This window comes from Schistocerca serialis, chromosome 9, assembly GCF_023864345.2.
Source record: "Schistocerca serialis cubense isolate TAMUIC-IGC-003099 chromosome 9, iqSchSeri2.2, whole genome shotgun sequence".
Taxonomy (NCBI): domain Eukaryota; kingdom Metazoa; phylum Arthropoda; class Insecta; order Orthoptera; family Acrididae; genus Schistocerca; species Schistocerca serialis.
In genome coordinates, this window is record NC_064646.1 from 213937444 (window position 1) to 213961189 (window position 23746).

General features: G+C 37.7%; 1 protein-coding gene across 1 annotated transcript in view; it reads left to right on the top strand.

Moving 5' to 3' along the window:
- The first annotated feature begins 2588 nt into the window (after nucleotides 1-2588).
- The window catches only part of LOC126419496 (RIMS-binding protein 2-like), a 178579-nt gene continuing 157421 nt past the window's right edge, over nucleotides 2589-23746 (top strand). Inside the window, exon 1 of the mRNA XM_050086686.1 lies at nucleotides 2589-2857. Coding sequence (XP_049942643.1) covers nucleotides 2589-2857 — 269 coding nt within the window. The remainder of the gene's footprint in view (nucleotides 2858-23746) is intronic.

Sequence of the window (23746 nt, forward strand, 5' to 3'; positions counted from 1 at the left end):
ATCTAGATGTAGCTTTTAAATTTCCAAATGATATTATGATTATATAAGTGCAAGTGCTTATATTCCAGTTTCCATTTTGTTTTCCTGTATCGATATTACGAAGTACATATTTACTTATTTTTAAATCTTCCTATTTTTGTTGGAAGCTTTGTCATAGCTATAGTTTTTATCTGCCCTAACAGTTGTTAAAAAAACATATACATTCTGCAGTAATTGTATTAAGTTAAAAAACAATTGTAACAATGTTGAAAATTACTGGAATAGGATGAACAGTAATTTTGTCAGACTACACGCTGCAGAAATTCACCATACAGGAAGAATCCTGTCTGAAGCATTGAGATACAATCATGCCACATATCATGTGACAGTTGGAGCAATGTGTGACATTTCATCTTGCCTAAGGAAATCTGCAAGCTCTGTCTTTTTAACATCTTCCACAGGATGATTCAAAGAGTAATATAATCTTCAACTAGTGTAAGGAGCATTTTCAGCAACTTCCCTAACATAGTCTTTTATTGAATCACAGAGGTTGCAGTCCAAATACCTGCTTGTACATGAATTTCCTTACCTACATCTTTTCCAAAAGGCCTATATCACAGTGGACACTGCAGTTCCTTGCATTAGGCTAAAAAATGTATGCTTTCACTTTATAAAACTTATCAGTACATATTTATCACTCATCAGGGCCATGTAATCATACGATGGTTGAATTAATACAGACTAAATAAGAAAAATTTACATCCCGTAACAATTAAAAATATTTGTTTCGTGGCAGTCATCAACCACAGAATTTTGTACATGGTCAAGGAATACTCTCTCATAACCACTGCTTAGCAGTGAAACTTTCATAGTCTTCCTAACCCTTTGCTTTCTAGTAGTAAAAATACAAACAATAATAGATTTGCTGATGAGCCAAACCATTATGATTACTGCCACTACAAGACAGAATGCCACTTGGTAATGTTTCAGACACATGACATGATAAGGAAGGTACATTAGTGGAGCATAGATGAATGGAGAATCATTCTAGGGAAGATAGTTGCTTTGAATGGGTAAATGCACTGAATAAGCACCTTTGTCAAAGGTTAATGTAAATTGATAGCTAAAAAAAATCTACTAACCAAGTGACAGCAGGGGAACACACACACAAAAGGATTTAACTTTTACAAGCTTTTGGAGCCAGTGGGTCCTTATTCTGGCAGAAGAGTTGAATGGGAAGATGAGGGGTGAAAGAAAAGGACTGTAGAGGTTTAAGGAAATGGATAGATTATTATGACCTGTCCTTGAGAGAAGCATCTTGGAAACAGTGGTGCTAGTTGGCTGTTTGCATGCTGCTGTCGTGAAAAGTGGTTGAAAGATGAAACCCCAAGTGGGCAATAAGGTATTGGACATGTTTCATCACATAACATAGCCACTCTGTAAAGCAAGATGGTAATCTGTGGCAGATCTGATGATGGAGTACAATGCTGATGCAGTTACATCTGTTCCAGAGCACACTGTTCACCACACATTGCTGAACATTGTGGTTACACTGCAAATGACCTATGAGTATGCCTATGTTGACCCAACTACATTATCAGTTATGATTGCAGTGGATGTGGGTCATCAAGATTTGACTGGATCAGTGGACATCAGATGAATTACATTTCTTGTTACATGGTCAGTGGTCATGTCCTGATTCACTGTCATCTAGGAAAATGGCTGCTTGAAGCAAGCACCGTACCATGGACATAGAATGGGTGGGAGGGGGGGGGGGCAGTTGGCAGTATTAAAATTATACTACAGTGGTTTGGAGAATGTGGTAGCGAACTCACATTTATGTATTTGCAAATGAATTCATCTGATCTGAACCCAACTGAACACATCTGGGGCACTGTTGGGAGCCAGGTCTGCCCCTAAACCTAATAGCCTGCAACTTATGGGATATCTATGATCTTTGCATAGATAACTTGTGCCATATACCTCTCAAGACTTACCAAGAACTTCTCCATTCCACAGTGGTCAAAATGTTTTGTCTCATCTGTGTAAATAGTAAAGAAGTGGAGGCTGGGTGGGGGGGTGGGGGCATTCAAAATATAAAAAATATAAAAGAGTGGAAAGAGACCATTGCAATCATAATGGTAAAGTAAAATCAATATAAAATGTAATGAATATTGTTTTGCTGTCTCTCATTGGTGACTTTTATTCATACTCTCTAGTTTTGCATCTTTGCTGTTAGTCTTGTTATTTCTTATTCTAATCTGTCATCATTTTCATTTGATCAGTAGTTTGGAGTTAATTATTTTTCCTCTCATACTTGTTTGTCCTTTTTTTCAGTTTTCTATCATTTCATTTTCAGTGAAAGCTTTAGAATTTTTTTGGCTTTAGGACTGGCAGCCCTTTTGCAGTTGTGGCAGTTTACAGTGTTACATGATTTGACCCTCCTGTTCTGTCTTACATATTATTAATGCTAGTTTTTATTTTTATTTAATTTATAATATATGTTGAAATTTATTGAATGGATTGTACGTTTTGCTTTAGTTTTGTAAAAAATTGTGTATTTAGAAGTAAAAATCACATTGCATTCCCGTTGGAAGTAGCTGCATGTTATGCAAGCACCAATTTCTCCTCCAGAGATCACTAAGGATTCTGCAAGTGAGGGTAACTTCAGTGAGGACGACTACCTTGCAGACCGACGGGGTCCACCCCCGCGGGGCCACCACGGGCCAGTTGGTGCTACTGGACACTACGACCCAAGAGGTGTGCCTCGCAGCCATGCCGAGAGGGGCCGCCCTCCACTGCTGCCACATGAGAGAGGGGCACAGCGAGGTCCAGATCCGCATCAGCCCCCTCGGGGCAGGGACCGTATGGATGAGAGGTCTGTGCATTTTACTTTTGCAAGGAATTGTGAGTGTACCATTCCATCTTTACAGCTTGTAAAAATTGTTATTTTTCTGTAAGTGAATCAGAGCCATAACTTATGTCACCTATGATGGCTTTGAAACGTCTTTTCATGTTCTGGATTGGAAACAAATGTAATTACCAAATTTGTTTTATGTATTTTGTGCAACTATTGTCCTGATTGTTGAGAAGAATTGTGTTAACAAACAGATTTCTTGACCACATGAAGATTACTTGTACTGTATTTATTAGCAGAATGTGTAACGCAAATATTACCTTAAGAATATACTGGGTTTCACTTCCATTTCTATATGCAGCTCCTTTGAAAGCATTTTGCTAAAACTTCAAACACTCTTACCATGTTAATCACATTATGGAATTTTATCTACCATTTTCATATCAAACCATGAAATGGTGAATATCTCTGTTAATGAAATGAATAGACATAGGTGTGCTTGGTGAAACACTAAACTACCTCATTTCAGATGCACTATTGAAATTTTTGAAGTTCAGTGCACATAAAACATGCAGGATAGTTTAACAATAATAGAAATTCTTGGATGGAGCAATTTGTAAAATGAGAAAAAAGCTAATTCTCACTTGCAATGGAGAGATGCATGGAACACAAAAACACATAACAGAAAAAAGCATAAACAGCATTAACACTAGCTTTTGAGCACTAGCACTTTCTCTAGCAATAGTACACACTTTGACACAGATAACCATGCAGCCCCTAAAGTGTATATTTGGGTGTTTTGTGTGGTTGTGTGTGTGAATGTGTGAAGTATTGCTAGAAAAAGAGTTAGTGCTCAAAAGCTAGTGTGAGTGCTGTTTTCTGTTACATGTTTCTATGCTACACGCATTGATGAAAGATTGTTTCGTAATCTGCATACTGAAAAATATAAATACTTCCTAGATGATGTCATGCGTAAATCCACTAGTATGACAGGATCAATAGCGTTTTGTACTTTTTAACTATTAGAATAGATTCATTTGCAATCCAGATCACAAAGTCATCCACCCTGCATTATAAATTACTAAAATTAAATACATGACTAAAATTCTTACCTTCCTTGGAGAACTGTCTCATTAGAATGTGATGCAGCATGCAACATCGTATACCCAGTGTCGTAAATTAAAAACTCTTAAAATACAGGCTTGTGTGTCTACCTTCTGCATAAACTCTACAATAACAAAGTCTGGTTTTCCAAATGACTAAGTAATAAGTACACTTAAACCATGACAGGAAAAGGGGAAATAAGGCAGTAACGTGAAGCCTCATATGAATTTCATTTATTATTAGTAAGATGATTAATTTTTGTTCTTTTTTCCATTAAAAAAAAAAAAATCACACCACGACAATTAGCAGGCATTAGCATTCTTGTTCATTGGTTACCAATATCAGGCAATTTGATAATTCCTAGCAAAAGCATTTGCTTCAGTATGTGTAATTGCTTAAATAACCTAGAATCCCTAACAATCAGTCACAATTTCAGTTCACCAGTATCATTTATAAATACAAAATATTGAGATGTACCTGCATTATTAACAACACACATTCACTCTGAGAGAGAAATAGGCTCACATACCCAGTGGATTGTAGGTGTGTGTGTGTGTGTGTGTGTGTGTGTGTGTGTGTGTTTGTGTGATTGAGTGTGTGTGTGTGTGTGTGTGTGTGTGTTTGTCAGTTAAGGCATTGAAACATAGGCTATTTTATGATAATGAATTCCACAGTGAACACAATAAACAAAGCCAGAAGAAAAATAACTGTGATGTTGTCCTGAATACACCATCATTTTCTACAAACTACAAGAGTCACTTAGGTGTAATAGACTCATGAGTAGGTAACAAGTGGAGGGCTGCTGTCAGAGAGTCATTGGTGCTTGTCTGTGGGCAACAATCCTTGATAGTATGGACTTCAACGACATTGGGATCCAAGTGGCATTGTAGAAAGTCATTTCCATGAATGACTGCAGGCCATGTAACAGATAACATGGATATTGTGTCCCACACCTATTTCCTGAGTTTCAGTTGTTTCCTGGTGTTATTCTGTAAGACCACAAAAAAGTGGTTAGAGCACCTTAGAAAGTCATATAATTTCATTAACAAAGTAAATAAATTGGATATGACAGTGAATGAAAAACATATGACAGGAGTCATTTTGGCCCCTTCCGCCATTCTAGTGTTAAAAGATAATCAGCATGCTTAATTTAAAGTTATTTGTTTACTGCCCTGTAATACATTGCACCAGCCAAAATGCAGCCCCACTGTGACTGCTGTTCTCAAACACAGGATGAGTTGTTTGACATTGGTAAGAAGCTGGAAATGACCTTGACTACTGTCAAACAATTAGCAGCTGCTGCGAATCGATATGTTGGAAGAGCTCCCAAGAGTCATACTATTCTCTCCTGTGGATTCTGTCTCCTCTGCACAAAGTACAGAACCAGTTAGGCTCACTTCACCTGTTTTAGGGAAACCTCTTTTGTCCTGGATGCAAACGCAAAAGCGTAGGGGTCTGTTAATCATTGGCAGTTCAAATGTACAGCAGATGATGATAACCCATAGGGAAATGGCAGCAAGGGACAGGAAAGGACACCAGGAGCACTCAGTGTGTATGCCTGAGGACCTCATTCAATGTGTTGAAGAGGCTATTCCAGCAGCCATTGAGGGAAAAGAGTGCAACCAACTGCAATTTGTTGTGAACAGGAACAAATTATGCCTGTTGTCTGGGATCTGAGGTCATAATTGGGACATTCCAACAACTGGCTGAGAAGACTGAGAAGACCAGCCTTGTGCATGGAGTGTCAATAAAGCTTTCAGTCTGCAGCATTGTCCCCAGAACTGATCATGGTCCTTTGGTTCTAAGTTGAGTGGAAGGACTGAACCAGAGGCTTTGAAGGTTCTGTGACAAGCTAGGCAGTGATTTCCTGGATGTGTGCCACTGGGTTGAGAACTGTGTGTTCCCCCTAAATAGGTTAGGTGAGCACTATGTGTCAGAGTCTGGTCCTCAGGTAGCTGACCATGTGTCGGGTGCACACAAGGGTTTCTTAGGTTAGGTGACTCTCCATCCAATCGATATAATGAAAGCTGTAGGAAACCCAGAAGTATAAATAAAACATCAAAAGAAATGCCTCTCACCAGTGAGAGTATTAAAATTGTAGTTGTTAACTGCTGAAGCATTCCCAACAAAGTGCTGGAGCTTTTCTGAAAAGCATGGATCTTATGTAATATTAGGTACATAAAACTGACTGAAACCTGAAATTGATAGCAGTGATATTTTTTGAGAAAATTTAAGAGTATGTTGAAAGGATAGGGAAATGGAGACAGTGTACTTGTCACGGAAGACAAGAAACTCAAATCCACTGATACAGAAACTGAAGCTGCATGTGAGATAGCTTGGGCAAAACTCAGTATCAGGAGTGAGCATAAAATGATAATTGGATCCTTCTCTCACCCATTCGACTCATCTTCTGTTGTAACCAAAAATTTAGAGAAAATCTCAGTTCACTTGTAAATAAGTTCCCCAATCATACTATAATCATCAGTGGATACTTTAATCATCTGACAATTGGGAAAATTACAGTTTGGTTTATGATGGGCATGATAAGATGTCTTGTGAAATATTACTAAATGCATCCTCTCAAAATAACATAGAAGAGATAGTTATGAACCCCACTCATAATGGAAATATAAGGCAACAAATGGCAACAAATAGGGATGACCTCTTTGAGGATGTCGACATTGAAAGTGGTATCAGTGACAATGATGTGGTTGTGGCAACAATGATTATCAAATTACAAAGGACAACTAAAACAAGCAGAGAGATGTGTGTGTTCAACAAAATAGATAAAAATCAGTAGTGTCGTATCTCAGTGAGGAACTTCAAATTTTCAGCACATGGCAGGAGTGTGTAGAGGAACTATGTCTTAAGTTTAAAAGAACAGTTGACCATGCACTGAATAGGTATGTACCCAGTAGAACAGTTTATAATGGGAGGGACCCTCCATGGCACTGTACAGAAATTTCTAAAGAAACAGAGATTACTGCAGAATAGGTGCAAAACCAGGTGGCAGTTATAAGAGTCGAGGGACATGAAAGGAAGCAGTGGTTAGGAAGGGAGTGAGACAGGGTTGTAGCCTCTCCATGATGTTATTCAATCTGTATATTGAGCAAGCAGTGAAGAAAACAAAAGAAAAATTCAGAGTAGGTATTAAAATCCATGGAGAAGAAATAAAAACTTTGAGGTTCGCCGATGACATTGTAATTCTGTCAGAGACAGCAAAGGACTTAGAAGAGCAGTTGAACAGAATGGAGAGTGTCTTGAAAGGAGGGTATAAGATGAACATCAACAAAAGCAAAACAAGGATAATGGAATGTAGTCGAATTAAGTTGGGTGATGCTGAAGGAATTAGGTTAGGAAATGAGACACTTAAAGTAGTAAAGGAGTTTTGCTATTTGGGAAGCAAAATAACTGATGATGGTCAAAGTAGACAGGATATAAAATGCAGACTGGCAATGGGAAGGAAAGCGTTTCCGAAGAAGAGAAATTTGTTAACATCGAGTATAGATTTAAGTGTCAGGAAGTCGTTTCTGAAAGTATTTGTATGGATTGTAGCCATGTATGGAAGTGAAACATGGACAATAAATAGTTTGGACAAGAAGAGAAGAGAAGCTTTTGAAATGTGGTGCTACAGAAGAATGCTGACAATTAGATGGGTAGATCACATAACTAATGAGGAGATATTGAACAGAATTGGGAAGAAGAGAAGTTTGTGGCACAACTTGACTAGAAGATGGGATTGGTTGGTAGGACATGTTCTGAGGCACCAAGGGATCACCAATTTAGTATTGGAGGGCAGCATGGACGGTAAAAATAGTAGAGGGAGACCGAGAGATGAATACACTAAGCAGATTCAAAAGGCTGTATGTTGCAGTAGGTACTGGAAGATGAAGAAGCTTGCACAGGATAGAGTAGCATGGAGAGCTGCATCAAACCAGTCTCAAGACTGAAGACCACAACAACAACAACAGGTGCAAAACAAAGCATAGGGCTGTAGCTAGAGAGGTACTGAATGAAACACATTTGGCTGTCAAGAGAGCAATGTGTGATGTCTTCAGTGACTATTTTAGCACAATAGCGTCAAATGATATTTCACAGAACCCAAAGAAAGTCTGGTCGTATGTGAAAGCTGTTAGTGCCACCTAAGTTAGTGTCCAGTCCTTAGCAAATGTTACAGGAACTAAAATTGAGGGTAGCAAAGCAAAAGCTCTTATCTCCATTTTCAAATGCCCCTTTACAAAGGAGAACACAGGACAATTGCCTCTGTTTAATCCCCATACCACTGAAAAGATGAATGCTATAAGTATTAGTGATGTTGAAAAATACCTGAAATCATTAAAAATGAACAAAGCTCCTTGGCATGATGGAATCCCTATCAGATTTTAAACTGAATTTGAGTCTGACTTAGCCCCTCTTCTAACTATAATCTGTGATACATTCTTCCAACAAAAACCGTGCCCAATTATTGAAAAAAAGCACAGATTATATCCATCTACAAATCCACAAAACTACCATCCAATATCCTTGACATCGATTTGTTGTGGAATCTAAGAATGTATTCTGAGGTCAAAAGCATAATGAGTTATCTTGAACAGAATAACCTTCTCAGTGCCAACCAGTATGGATTCTGAAATCATTGATTGTGTGAAACCCAACTCTCACTTTTCTCACATGACTTCCTGAAAGCTTAGGATGAAGGTAGGCAGGTAGTTGCAACAATTTTTTTTTTCTTTTTCCAAAAAGCAGTTGACTCTGCATGACATCCACACTTTATGTCAAAATTATGAAAATATGGTGTATAAAGTGAAATTTGTGACTGGATTGAGGACTTATTGATAGGTAGAAGATACCATTGTCTTGGCTGGAGAGTCATCATCAGGTGTAGAATTAACTTCAGGTGTGCCCAAAGGAAGTGTGTTGGGACCATTGCTGTTCATGTTGTACATAAACAACCTTGCAGACAACATTAATAGTAACGTCAGGCTTTTTGCAGATGATGCAGTTATCTATAATGAAGTACTATCTGAAATAAACTGCATAAATGTTCAATCAGATTTTGATAAGATTTCAACCTGGTGCAGAGATTGGCAACTTGCTTTAAATGTTCAGAAAGGAAAAATTATGCACTTCACAAAACAAAACAAAATGTAGTATCCTGTGACTACAATATAAATGAGTCACTGTTGGAATCAGGCAACTCATGCAAATTCCTGGATGTAGCATTCTGTAGGGATATGAAATGGAATGACCACATAGGCTCAGTCATAGGTAAAGCAGGTGATAGGCTTCAGTTTATCGGTAGATTACTGTGGGAGTGCAATCGGTCTACAAAGGAGATTGCTCACAAATTATTCATGTGACAGGATCTAGAACATTGTTCAAGTTTGTGACCCATACCAAATAGGACCAATAGGGGATATTGAATATATACATAGAAGAGCTACACGAATAGTCACAGGTTTATATAATCCATGGGAGAGAGTCACAGAGATATGGAAGGAACTGAACTGGAATACTCTTCAGGATAGATGTACACTATCCTGAGAAAGTCTATTAACAAAGTTTCAAGAACTGGCTTTAAATGATGACTCCAGGAATACACTGCAACTCCCGACATATTGCCCACATAGGTATAACGAGGATAAGATTGGAATAATTACTGCATGCACAGAGGCATTCAAACAGTCATTCTTCCCATGCTCTATAAGTGGACGGAACAGAAAGAAACCCTGATAATTGGTTACTTGGTATTTCCCCTCTGTCATGCACATCACAGTGGTTTGCAGAGTATAAACGTAGATCTAGCTGTAGATACGGAATGCAAAATGGAAATTAAAAAAGGTGACTACCACTATAAGCCAAATAATTCCCAGAGTTGTTCTTTGTCATCAGTGTATAACCATTCCCCCTGCTTTTTTTGGCCATGGAGAAAATGTATTGGGTAGAGTGATTTATTTTGAGCATAACATTGACATTCATACACCATTCTTTCAGTACTGGCATCTACCTCTGGTCAATTCAGGCATCTTTATGTCAGGTTTTTCTCTTTGATGATGCCTCAGTTAGTTGCAGACAACTACTGGGATTTCAACACTTTCATGTGCTATTAATAATAAGAAACTCCACAAATTACATTTATCTGATTATGTGAAGAGAATAAGGTTCTTTGCAGATGCACAGTATCAGCTCGCAGGCATCCTAACTAACTTGCTTAGACCAATGGCACATCTTTTTCATTATCTAATGTGTCACAGTGTCTGAGGCATCCTGATATCCCACTAGAGGTTAATCTTTGCAGTGTTTTCTGTGTCATTTCATTAAGCTAGAATCACTCTGTTTATTAGATATCAAATCATGGGGTTGAGCCATCACAGTAGCCAAGGTGTATGTCAACAATAGCATGTTACCTGCTGGACCTATATTGTATGAAACAAATATAATTGCCTCAACTTTTACAAGTATTGCAGCTGTTTTCTGTGGCATAGCAGAATGAGAACCAAAAGGTGTGATTGTTGGCATATGGATTGTTACAAGGTAGAACTTAATTCTGTGTAGGTAAATGAGAAATTCTTTTAATCCATAAAAAATACTAAGAGACTCCTTATCTTTCTTACATAATATTGGTCTGCACAGAATTTAAAATTTTGGAAGTAACACTGTGAGCTGTCCAGATCTGTCTGCATTTTTATGAGAGAACATGGCATCAATAGTACATTGTAACATGTCTGTTGCTAAGACTAGTGATTACGCAGCCAGACTTGGGGGTGACCTTACAGCTTACTTCATATCTGCCATTCCATATTGCAATTATTTGACCATTTTTATGTAACACTTTTGTTCTCATTTGTTGATAGGGTAAGTGATTTAGGTGACATTTGGAGTAATTTTTGCTGTAGAGACTCCTCTCAGTGCAGTGAAACTAGCACTTCTGAGAGGGAGAGTATGGAGCATAGTTCTGGATTACCAACACCTTTGTGTTTGCTGTTGAGAACAAACTCTTTTAATCAGTGCTAGGAATATGCTGCATTGTATTTCCATCTCTAAATTTACATCTACTCAGCTGCTCTGTAATTCACACTTAAGTCTTGGCAGAGATTTCATGAAACCACTTTCAGCCTATTTCTCAGCCAGTCTACTCTCACATAGCATGTGGAGAAAATAAACACCTAAATTTTTCTATGTGAGCTCTGACTTGTCTTACTTTATTATGATGGTCATTTCTTCCTAGGTAGATGAGAGCAACAAGATATTTTTCTTTCTGGAGAGGAAAATTGGTGATGAAATTCCATTAAAAGATCTAGTCACAATGAAAAATACCTCCATTTTAATGGTAGTCATCCCAACTTGCATATCATTTCAGTTACTCTCCATACACTATTTGGTTATAATGCAAAATGAGCAGTCCTTCTGTCACTACTACAACCATGCACTCATAAATTCCTGTATACGTCTTGATGCATGCTGTTTGCTCAGCAGTATTTGTTTGTTTATTTATTTATTTACTTCTTCTTCCAGTGATCCATGTTGCGACAATATCACAGGATATGGAATGAGTCAGAAATCTGTAGTAGTACATAAAAACAAAACAAAATGATTTCATATTACAGTAAACAGTAACTTAGGTTCTACTATAGAAAATCAATTTTGAGAGATAAATAATTACTACAAGATAATAAGTGTTACAGAAAATAAATATTGCAAAATATGTGTTTACAATAAAAAATAGCCAGGATTACAAATGCAGATTTGGGCATATATTTGCAATTAACAATACAAGAAATGCTTAACACTCTAGTTTATGAACTCTTCTGTCATATAAAATTATCCTTGTAATAGGAACTGCCTTAATTTTTTTTAATAAGAGCTCATCTTCTACAAAACACTTAATACTTGAAGGGAAGGCGTTAAAAATATTGCAGCCAGTTAAATGGACTCCTTTCTGTACCATACTTAGATTTCCCTGTTCATAGTGGATATCATGTTTTCTTTTCGTCTCATGACTGTGATACTCACCATTCAGTTTAAAAACGGATTTTCCTTTCCTTACGAAGCACATCAAAGAGAATAATATTGCACAGTGGATGTAACTTAAAAATATTCTTGCATGTGGCTTTAGGATGGACACCATACATGATCCTTATGGCTTTCTTTTTTTTGTGCACACAGTACTTTTTTAGCCAGTGACTGATTTCCCCATATAATTCCATATGCCATAATGGCATGAAAATAACCATAATAGGCTGACTTCATAGTTTCTATACTTCTAAAAGAAAAAATTATGCGTTAATGCATAAGTTGCTGAACTTAATCTTTTGCATAGATCCAGGATGTGATTTGACCAGTTCAGTTTGCTGTCAGTATGCAAGTCTAGGTATTTTGAGGTATCCACCCTGATTATCAACTGCTCACCTATTTTTACTACTATTTCTTCATCACCGAATGTTGTGTGGAACTCGACATAACTTGTTTTAGTGTAATTTAAAGAAAGGCAGTTAATGGTGAACCAATTCACTGTTACACTTAAAACCTTATTTGTTGTTTCATCAAGTTTATCTACTGAATTATCAGTAAATAGCATAGTGTCATCAGTGAAAATGGTGAATCTACAATATTCTGTACAGAGAGGCACATCATTCATAAAGATAGTAAAAAGTAGGGGGCCCATAACTGAGCCTTGGGGCACTCCACATGTGATGGTACCCCATTCTGAAGATAATGGGACTCCATGTTGACTGTCCACTACAACTTTCTGTTCCCTGTTTGACAGGTACAAGTCAAGCCATTTCTCTGATGAACCACTTATACCGAGATGTGCAGCTTTGGTAAAAGAATCTGGTGACTGACACAGTCAAATGCTTTTGTTAGCTCACAAAAAATCCCAACCACATTCAGTTTTTTGTTAATAGATTCCAAGCCTTTGCCAGCAAATGGAAATATTACATCTTCTGTTGACAAAGCTTTCTGAAATCCAAACTGACTTTCGCTAAGGATATTTTGATTCCTGACATGCTTAACTATCTTGGCATCCATTAGTTTCCCTAAAACTTTTGAAAAACTTGTCAGTAATGATACTGGCTGATAGTTAGCAGCCTCTGTTTTATCTCCCTTCTTATACAGCAGTTTTATAACTACATATGTAAGTCTGTCAGGAATTATTCCTTGCACAAGTGGTGCATCAGAAATGTAGCAAAGGACTTTACTTACATGGCTGGAGCAGTATTTTGATAATTAGTTAGAAACATTGTCAGTTCTAGTAGAGTTTTTTCTTTTCAGGGATTTAATAACTCTTTCAATTTCTTGAACAGTGACAGTTGTTACCTTCATGTGTTGTACTGAGCTAGGTACTCTGGCTTGGTTTGGTTCATGGGGCCAAGTAAATCTATTTTTTCTCTACTGTTAAAAAATGTTTGTTTAATGTGTCTGCAATTATTTTTGGATTGATATCAAGATGATCCTCACTTTTTATTTGCGTATTTTCACTACAAACTGCATTTTTCCTTATTTCCTTCTTTACAAAATTCCAAATAGTTTTTACTTTATTGCTTGAGTAATCAATTTCTGCTATCAAGTACATGTTATTCGCTGTTTGTATGGTCTGATTCAGAACTTAATTGTAGAGTTTATAGTGCATACACCTACAGGGATCATCTGATCTCTTGGTTGCTGCACATAGTTCTCTTCTTGTTTTACAAGAAATTTTGATGCCTTTAGTAATCCAAGGCTTGATTCAAGTTTTAACAGGTTTTCTCTCACTGAGTTGTTTGGAAAGATTTCTTCAAAAAGACTTGTAACTTCATAGATAAATATATAAAATTTTGAGTTAACAATAATTGCAGCATGCACAGGAGACCAGACCAGTAGCTGTAATTGCTGATTAAAGCTTTCAATGGTGTGTTTGTTTACAATCCTAAAGTTTTTCCAAATGAAATTTTCTTTCCTTTGTACATTTATCTTGTTTAGAGTGAGGAATTGCCATTTATGATCAGAGAAGCCATTTATAATATTTTTCACAGTTAAATTAGTGTAAATACTCTTATCTACAAATACATTATCTATTAAAGTGCTGGTAATAAGTTGTAACAGCACATCAGGAGTTAAAAGTCTGTTTTGTTTCTGTTTTCTATTAAAAAGTCCACATTGATTTCACCCATAACAGTGGTTGATTTAGTTTCACTACATAGGTGCGACAGAAATGATTCTATTTGTTTCAGAAATACATTCAGATTTCCAGCAGGTGCCCTGTAAATAACCAGTACAATAACTGTTGCACTGTCTGCTGTAACTTGATGCCACACACCTCAAAATGCTGTTCATCACAGTATTTGATTAAGTCTACAGATTTATACACTACATTGTTTTTTTACAAATATTGCAACTCCTCATTTTTTTCCTCTTAATAGATTTACAGTAATGTTCAGATAAACTAAAGTTCTCAATTTTTGGTATGTTGCTTCCACTCATAACATGATGTTCTGAGAAACACAGTATATCAGGCTCACTTTTGCAATTGTCTTTTTAATTTATTAACAACTGGTCTATTTTATTCTTGAGACTACATATATTTTGGTGGAATAAAGACAAAGTTTGAGTTTTGCTCACCCCTGCATTTGCATGATGTTTGCTAGGAGTGGCTTTTTCCAGTACACTAGCTGATATTATTGCTTGAGATGTGGAAGACTCATATTGAACACACAAGAGAGATGTTTCACGCAACTTGGAATCCTTTTCTCTCATGTTAATCACCATAAAAAATGCTGGGTTTGCTTACTGTTGTGTGTAGAATGGGCACCAGTTTCTGCTGCATGTTTTGGTGTATCAGCTGTTGGTCCTGCCACTGATGATTCTGCTGCTTTTGATTATGCTGCTTCTTCTGCTGCTGAGACTGGTCCCATACTGGTACATGGAATTTTGCTGTTCGCTCTCACTCTATTAGCAATCCTTTCATTTATCATTTTACACACAAAGTTTTTTTCCTTCGTAATTTAGATGCATTCCATTTTTGGTGTGTTGGCATCTGCCCAATTTGCCTATATCAAGGACACTACATTTTCCAAACAAAGAACACATTTGTTTTATTTTAATGTTAGTTTTTCAAATTTCTTTGTTAACACACTATTGATACATAAGATCAGATCCATGTGGTAAAGTTGCAACTATTGTGTATCATTGTTTACTGTGTTCCACAAACTGTAATTCTGGTCTGAGTGGACAAGAAGCCATTTTAACATTTTTGTTTTTTTGTCAAAGATAAAACCATATTACAGCAATAACTCTGCATGATAACAGTACACTTTTATCACATACTGTCATATTCCTCTGGAATGAATTTTGATGCACTAAAAGGGTTTGGGTTGTTTGGGGAAGGAGACCAGACAGTGAGGTCATCAGTCTCATCGGATTAGGGAAGGATGGGGAAGGAAGTCGACTGTGCCCTTTCAAAGGAACCATCCTGGCATTTGCCTGGAGCAATTTAGGCAAATCATGGAAAACCTAAATCTGGATGGCCAGACGCAGAACTGAACTGTCATCCTTCCGAATGCGAGTCCATCGTGCTAGCCACTGCAATGCAGTAAGAGATTGCATATAGTGCCACATCATAATATCAAGTATTGTACATGTAGCTGTGGTATTCCTCAGGACAGACTATTCCAACTTAAATAGTTTCACAAGACCAAAGACTTTAATAGTATGTATTTTTGTTGACCTTAAAATTTCATTAAAGTGTTTTAGCATAGGAAGAGTGAGGCATATTAAACGATACAGCATGGTGTACGAAAAATCAGCCCCAAGTGCAGACTGCTCACGAATTACGCACAAATTGTTGCCCAACACAAGCAGAAACAATAGCAAATAGATAAACATGTAATAATTAGATAATAAAGAAATTATAGATAAGCTTATACAAAGCTCTATATTTACTGAATTGATCTTGTCTTTTACAGTGCATAATTTGATATTGTCTTTTACATTACGTTACATTAAGTGCTGAAAATGACCTCCTTGTGCTTCAGTTCACTTTTGCACGTGCCCAAAATATCTTAAGAAAAACTTTGTGCAACTCTGCCAATGAGTTTTCAAAATTTCATTACAAATATTGTCTGTCAAGTCTTCTAACATAATTGGGTTATTTGTGTACACTTTCCATTTAGAGTGCCACAGAGATATAAGTCAGAAACATTCAGGTCTGGTGAAAGTGGCAGCCACAGTGCTTTGCTGACAGTCATTTCCCCCATGAATCTTTCATGAATTTTAGAGACTGACTCATGTGAAGTGTGAAATGTTGTCCCAGCCTGTGGAAATACTGCATACATACATTCTTGGGGCCTCAGCTGTGTGTAAAATTTCTTAAGGCTGCTCATATACACAACAGTGTTTACTGTTGTTTCAAAAAATATGTGACCCACAACCTGACTTGATGACATGGCACATGACACACTGACTCTTTCATTGTGAAGAGGTTCCTCATTAATCATATGGGAATTGTTTACGGCAGCAGATCCGTTATTCCATTCTCAATTATTTGACATGCTCATGTACAGCAGTTCACAAATTTTTCCCTATGTTTGTCCTTGAGTTCTTGGGCACATGACATTCTGTAGGGCTTCATCCCTATATTGGGTAAAAGACGTTGATAAAACCTATGTGAAACAGTTTATGTGTCAACTTCTGTGGACTTGGGAACATTCATGCTCAGATATCCACAATCACAGCAGGTATATGAACGGACTGGACTCAATTCCTTTTTGCATTTGCAACTGACCTTATAGTTCGCCACTTTGTCATCAAATCCTGTATATTTTGCTCTTTACTGGTATGGAGACATGAGGAAACTTCGTAGCAAAAATGTCCTGCATTTTTCTTCTTTAGGGCCATCAGCAAAATATATACCTGATAACGACACAATCATTAGAGTAGATGCACCAAAAGCTGCTTATAAGGAGCAATCATTATTTACAACAGACTGTTTCAGCTTTATTGTCATTTTCAAGTATGTCTAGGTTAATGTGACATCTATAATAATCGTTAGTGTACTGTCTTATAACTGTCACTGTTTTAATAAGATGGTAAATGATGTCAATATCTCGAAAATAAAATGTTAATTATGATGCGACAGTAGTTTGACACTTCCACGCATGTGACACTATATGTTTACCAAGATTGTGCCTGCATATCCTTAAATGAACTAGGAGACATAAAATGCCTCCACTACTGCGATTCTTTTTTTAAGAGGATGCATCTCACTAAGGTGCAAATACATCCTATAGATTGGATGACATCTCAACCGAATTTCTGAGAGAATGCAGTACTGAATTAATAAGGCCACTATAACATTTAATAAACAGCTGTTTCAGTCAGGTATCATTTTCTGACATCTTAAAAGTTACTGAAATAAGACTGGTGCATAAAAAGTAAATAACTACCGATATACAAAATTATAGGCCTGTTCAATTAACGTGAATACTTAGTAAGTTGTTAGAAAGGCTACTTCTTGATCAACTTCAATCATTTTCCTGGAAGTAAAATTTACTAAAAAGCTCTCAGCATCATTCCAGGAAGGGCAGGTCTACAACAACAGCCATAGCTACATTTTTTTCAAGTGGTTTTGTATAAACTTGATGATGGAAACATAGTTATTGGCATCTTTTTTGACCTATCCAAGGCCTTTGACTCTGTAAACCATTCCTTTCTTGTATAAAAATTAGAAACTTATGGAGTCAGAGATGTGGCATTATATTTATTAAGATCCTGCCTTGCTGACAGGAGACAGTGTGTTAAGCTATGTCATACTACTGGGGGGCATACACAAACAGTAAAATCATCTTATAACATTATTAACTGTGAAGTCTCTCAGGGAAGCATTATTGGGGTTTTTTGTTTATTGTATACATCAGTGATATAATAATTCCACAAAATTCAAACCTAGTAAATTATGACAACAATACCTCCTTCATAAGCTGGAGATCTACAAAGCAGTTAGCAGTGCAAAATAATACAGAGAACAGTAGCCTCATCACAAAATATCTCACCAAAAACAAATAGGCACTAAATAAGGACAGGACAGTTCTGATGGAGTTTGTGCGAAATTACAAATCAAGACAGGTGGATACTGTGCCAGAGTTATCTGTTGAAACAATTGATAAACATAAATTCCTGGGTATTACAGTTGATGAACATCTTATATGGAAGGAGCACATCAGTTATACATATAAAAAAAATCTTGTAACACCTACCTGCTAAAATGTCTTTCTAGCATAATAGTGCCACCTGTCTTAAGACAAATCTATTTTGGAATCACACACTCCCACCTACAATATAGAATTGAGATTTGGGGTGTGCACCAATGACATACATGGATAGGGCTTTAAGAGTCCAGAAAAGAGCAGAGTCCTGTAGAGAATACTTCATTACGTATAGCATGCTAACAGTATGTTGATTGTATGTTCTCAAGACTCTACTGTTTGTAAAAGAAGATTTTCAGCATAATGTAATCAATAGCGAAATCCATAATTATAATAAAAGAAAAAGAGAGGATTACTGCATAAAATTTAGTAATAAAAAAGTAACAGATCATAGTCCATATAGTGCTGGAAGACATTTTTGTTACAGAGTGCCAAATAATATAAAACTATTAAATGGAAACATATTTAAGATAAAACAAAGATAAATTAACAACTGTCATTTGATAAGTGTATGTACTCCATCAAGGATTTTTAATGTTGTTGTGTACAATTTATCTTTTTTTTTTTTAACTCTTATTAATGTTCGTATGTATATAAACAGAGTACATCCACAACTGTGAAAGTTATTATGGACAAATAAACTATTTATTTATCTATTATTTATTTATATTTACTTCACATATTTTAACCAATTTGCAATGGCTTTCATACAGATAATACAAAATGTAGCCACAACAGCTGCAAAACAGCATGCATAATTTGCAGATGGCAGTGAGCAGTCTAGTACTCCTGGCAGTTTTTCGTGCACCACCCTGTATTTGTAGATTTTAAAAGTTGCTGACAATTGGTAACATTATACAAAACTATGATATGCTTCTGGGGCCATGTTTTCCTTCTGATAATCATGAAAATACAATACTAGTTCTAGCTGTGTTGTCTGTCTTGATTACTGTGTCAGTTTGCATTTGAAATACAGTCTAACAATCATTCAGTGCTCATCTGCTGTCATTACCCGCTTTCAGGGTATCAGGAGCCTTTATTCATCCTCTCTTTCAGTGTTATTCATTTGCACTGTGTATATGATCACTTCACTTACTTTATGGTGACTGCCTCACAAGCTCTTATATTTCCTGGAACTTTATAGACTGCAAAGTCATGGAAGTGTTTAGTATAATGTATTCTTTTGCTGCTGCAGTCACACATAGTGTTTGTGCTTCTGATATGATGGCATCGTCTATATATATCTTTTGAAAAAAGACCATGAAGGTAAAATTGGAGTTATTCAAGGCAATATGAAAGCTTATAAACAATTGTTCTCCCTGAACACCATTTGTGACTGGCCTTCCAATTTCCCCTATATAGACAGCATTGAGCTTACAATGTATATCATACACACCATCATTGTTATCCACTTTCACAGCATCTTTGTTAGACTTTAACAAATTCTGAATGCTGTAGCCACTGCATAAAATGCAACATGTTCCAAAACATTGGTTATTTTAGTATTTGAAATATTTTACACAACGGTGTAGGAAAAGACAGATTGCTGCTTACTATAAAGAAGACACATCAAGTTGCAGAAAATCAGGAGAACAAAAAACCAGTCCAAAGTTTCAAATTTGACTTATTATTCATTTAGTGACTCATTTTGGCCCAAAACACATTTTCAAATCATTGTAGCATGGTTGAAAACAGTATTTCTGAAGGTGTCAAAAATGTTCAATGAACATTTAGAGTGCATACAGTACGTTGCAAGTTTGTAAAGTTTCAGAAAGGGCACAATTAAAAGACACTCACATAAAACTTTCGGCCACAGCCTTCATTAGTAAAATAGACACACACACACACACACACACACACACACACACACACACACACACATACACACACAAGAAACCACACCTCACACACACACACACACACACACACACACACACACACACACACACACACACACATACACACATACAGGCAGACAACTGCCAATCCAGCACCTCTGGCCAGAATGCAGCATCACGTGGGATGCAAGCAGCTATCTGAAGGGGGCAGAGAAGGGAAACACCAGACAATGTCCATCTCTCTCCCCAGCCATACACTGCTATGTGTATGAGTGGAGAGAGAGACGAGCGCTAGCTGGTGGAGTGTGCAGGAACTAGACTGAGAACAGGTGCAGTGTCAGGAGGTTGTGGGGCAGGGAGGTGGGGAAAAAAGTGACAAAGAAGGAGAGGTGCATGGAAAGACACGTGGATGTGTCAGCAGAGGGCTGTTTTTACCATAGGTTGAGGCCAAGGTAACTACGGGAGTGGAGAATGTGTCGTAAGGATAACTCCATATATACAGATCAGAATAGCTGGTTGTGGAGGGAAGGATCCAGATGGCCTGGGTACTGAAGCAGCCATTGAAATCAAGTTCATTATGTTCAGCTGCATTTGTGCCACAGAATGGTCTACTTTGCTCCTGGCCACAGTTTCGCAGTGGCCATTCATCCTGGTGAACAGCTGGTTGGTAGTCATACCGATGTAAAGAGCTGTGCAATGATTGCAGCAGAGCTGGTAAATGATGTGGCTGCTTTCATAGATGGCACAGTTCCTGATGGGGTAGGATAAACCTGTGACAGGACTGGAATAGGAAGTGCTGGATGGGTGGATTGCGCAGGTTTTTCACCTGGGTCTTTCACAGGGATATGATCCTTGTGGCAAGGATTTGGGATTGGGAGTGGCATGGGGATGGACTAGGATATTGTGGAGGTAGGGTGAGTAACAGAACACCACTTTAGCAGGGGTGGGAAGTATCTTGGGTAGGATGTCCCTCATTTCACGGCATGATGATAAGTAATCAAAACCCTGGCGAATGATGTGGTTCAGTTGTTCCAATCTGGGGTGTGCTGGGTGTTGAAGGGGACACTCCTTTGTGGCTGGTTTTTGTGGGTGGTGGAAGGATTGGGTGTGTGAGGTAAAGTGGCATGGGAAATCTGTTTGTGGAGTAGGTCTGGGTGACAGTGCCCATCAGGGAAGGCCCTGGCGCATCCCTCACCATACTGAGCAAGTAATTTTTGCCACGGCTGTCCCTGGGTGGCCACCTGTGAAAGCAACCATGTCATTCACCAGCTCTGCTACAATCATTCCACAGCATTTTATATTGGTATGACTACCAACAAGCTGTCCACCAGGACGAACGGCCACTGCCAAACTGTGTCCAAGAGCAAAGTAGGCGATCCTGTGGCACAACATGCTGCTGAACTTTGCACACTTGATTTCAGTGTCTGAGCCTCCACCACCATCTTTTCTGAACTGTGCAGATGGGAGTTATCCTTACAACACATTCTCCGCTCCCACAATTAACCTGGCCTCAACCTACGGTAACATACTGTCTCCACACCCTCCACCCAGCAGTTTCCACCCCCCTCCATCGTATTATCTGCTCCCCATTCTCCTCTCCTACCCTGTTTATCTGCAGTGCTCTGCCAATGCATCTGCACATCTTTCCCTGCTTCTCTCCTTGTTTACTCCTTTTTTTCTCCACCTACCTCTCCCTACCCCACAACTTCCTGAATTGTACCTGTTTGCAGTCTAGTCCCCGTACACTCAACCAGACAGTGTTCAACTCTCTCCCCACCCATACCCTACAATCCATTCCCCTTCTCCACACCATCCAGAACACTGCTTGCATCCCACATGATGTTGCATTCTGGCCTGAGATGCTGGAGTTGGCATGTGTGTGTGTGTGTGTGTGTGTGTGTGTGTGTGTGTGTGTGTGTGTGTGTGTGAGAGAGAGAGAGAGAGAGAGAGAGAGAGAGAGAGAGAGAGAGAGAGTGTGCTTGCTTGCGTGTGTGTCTTTCTTTTACTGATGAAGGCTGTGGCCAAATCTTTTATGTGAATGTCTTTTAATTGTTCCTTTCTGCAACTAAACATGTCTTCTTTCTGGTAAGTAGCAATCTGTCTTTTCCTATATTGTTGATATTCCTGCCCAGAGTTTCCATTGTTTGAAATATTTTACAAAATCATGTGACCATTCACCCAAAAAGATTATAATGAAACTGACAATGTCTGCTGAAGCCTAAATATTTATACACCTGTAAAATGTGTAAAGAAATGCATGTTTACATATACTGTCAGCTGCTGTGTAAACTTTAATGAAATCTGCTGCAAGTTTTGGTCTGAGTGGACAAGAAGCCATTTTATCATTTTTGTTTCTGATGTATTGAATATAATTGTCTTAAAATTGACTTTTGATAACTGGACCACATCTCCTGCTGAAAAGTGGCATGTACACTTCTTGCAAGACCTCTCCAAGTTATCTTTTGCAGGCACAGCTGTTCTCACATCGTTGGTGGTCATACAGCTGAGTTTAAGTGAAGTTAGACAGTAAATCTGCAACACAGTAGCCCACAGACAAGTTTAACATGTTTTTTATCAGTGAATTTGTGAAATCTTTGAGGCAGTTGCCATGTGAGCATAATATGAATAACTTTCATTATGATCCTGCTTTATCCATATATTCTTCATGCACTCCCTTCTGGATCAATGTCCTTCCTTACGAAATGAGGAGTTTAGCCCATAAAATGAAGGGAAGTTACATCTCCAGTCATGTTTAACCTATGTACTCTGCTATCTACCTTTCACTGTGTGAGGGAGAGTACTTTGCATACCTCTGTCACTTCCCCATTTCCTCTTCCAGGTGTGAATGATGTTAGGAAGAATAACTGTTGCTAAGCTGTCATACTGGCTGGAGGCTGGAATATCTCCAATTTTACCTCATAGTTTTTTTTTTTTTTTTTTTTTTTTCCCCCCCCCCCCCCCCCAAGAAATATGTGTATAAGTAAGCAATATATTCGTTGACTCTTATAGGAGTGTACAACAACCAACCTGATCCACAACAGCTCTCTGGTACAGATTATCTACCACCTGAGCCAGATCAGCGTATCCATGCCACTTCTGCACTTACTAAACAAGCCCATGATGAAACATATTATTTTTCTTCAGATAGTCTCAATTTTCTCTATCAGATATGCCTGTTAAAGTTTCCAGACTGAGGAACAGTATTAAAATAGCAGTCAAATGAGGGCTTTGTAAACTATCTCCTTTGTGGGTGGACTACACTTCCTAAGATTCTGTATGTGGCACCTGCCTTTACTACAATTAGTTTTTTGTGCTCATTTCTCTTTAAATCACTCCATGTACATAATGTCAAATATTTAATATACATGGCAGTTTCTACTGTCTTTTGAGCAATCATGTAATCAAACAATAACTGGTCTTTTTCCACTGCTTTATGTACAGTACATTACATTTGTTGATTTTGAGTGCCTATGGTCAAGCCCCGTGCTGAGCATTGATCCACTGCAGGTTTTTGTATGTTTTGCTACTATTTCTTTGCATTATCCCTCTTCTGTACACTACAGATTCATACATGAACAAGCTCATGGAGCTTCAGACGTTATCTAGTTGGTTGTTACTAAATACTGCAGGCTATACTGGCTCTATAATATTCCCTTGGAGTAGTCCTAAAGCTATTTTTGCATCAAAATATTTCTCTCTCTCAAGTATGTCATGGTTTGTGCTATTTGATATGATCTACAGTCCCAAAACAGCCCTGATATTCCATTCATTGGAATTTTGTTCATTAG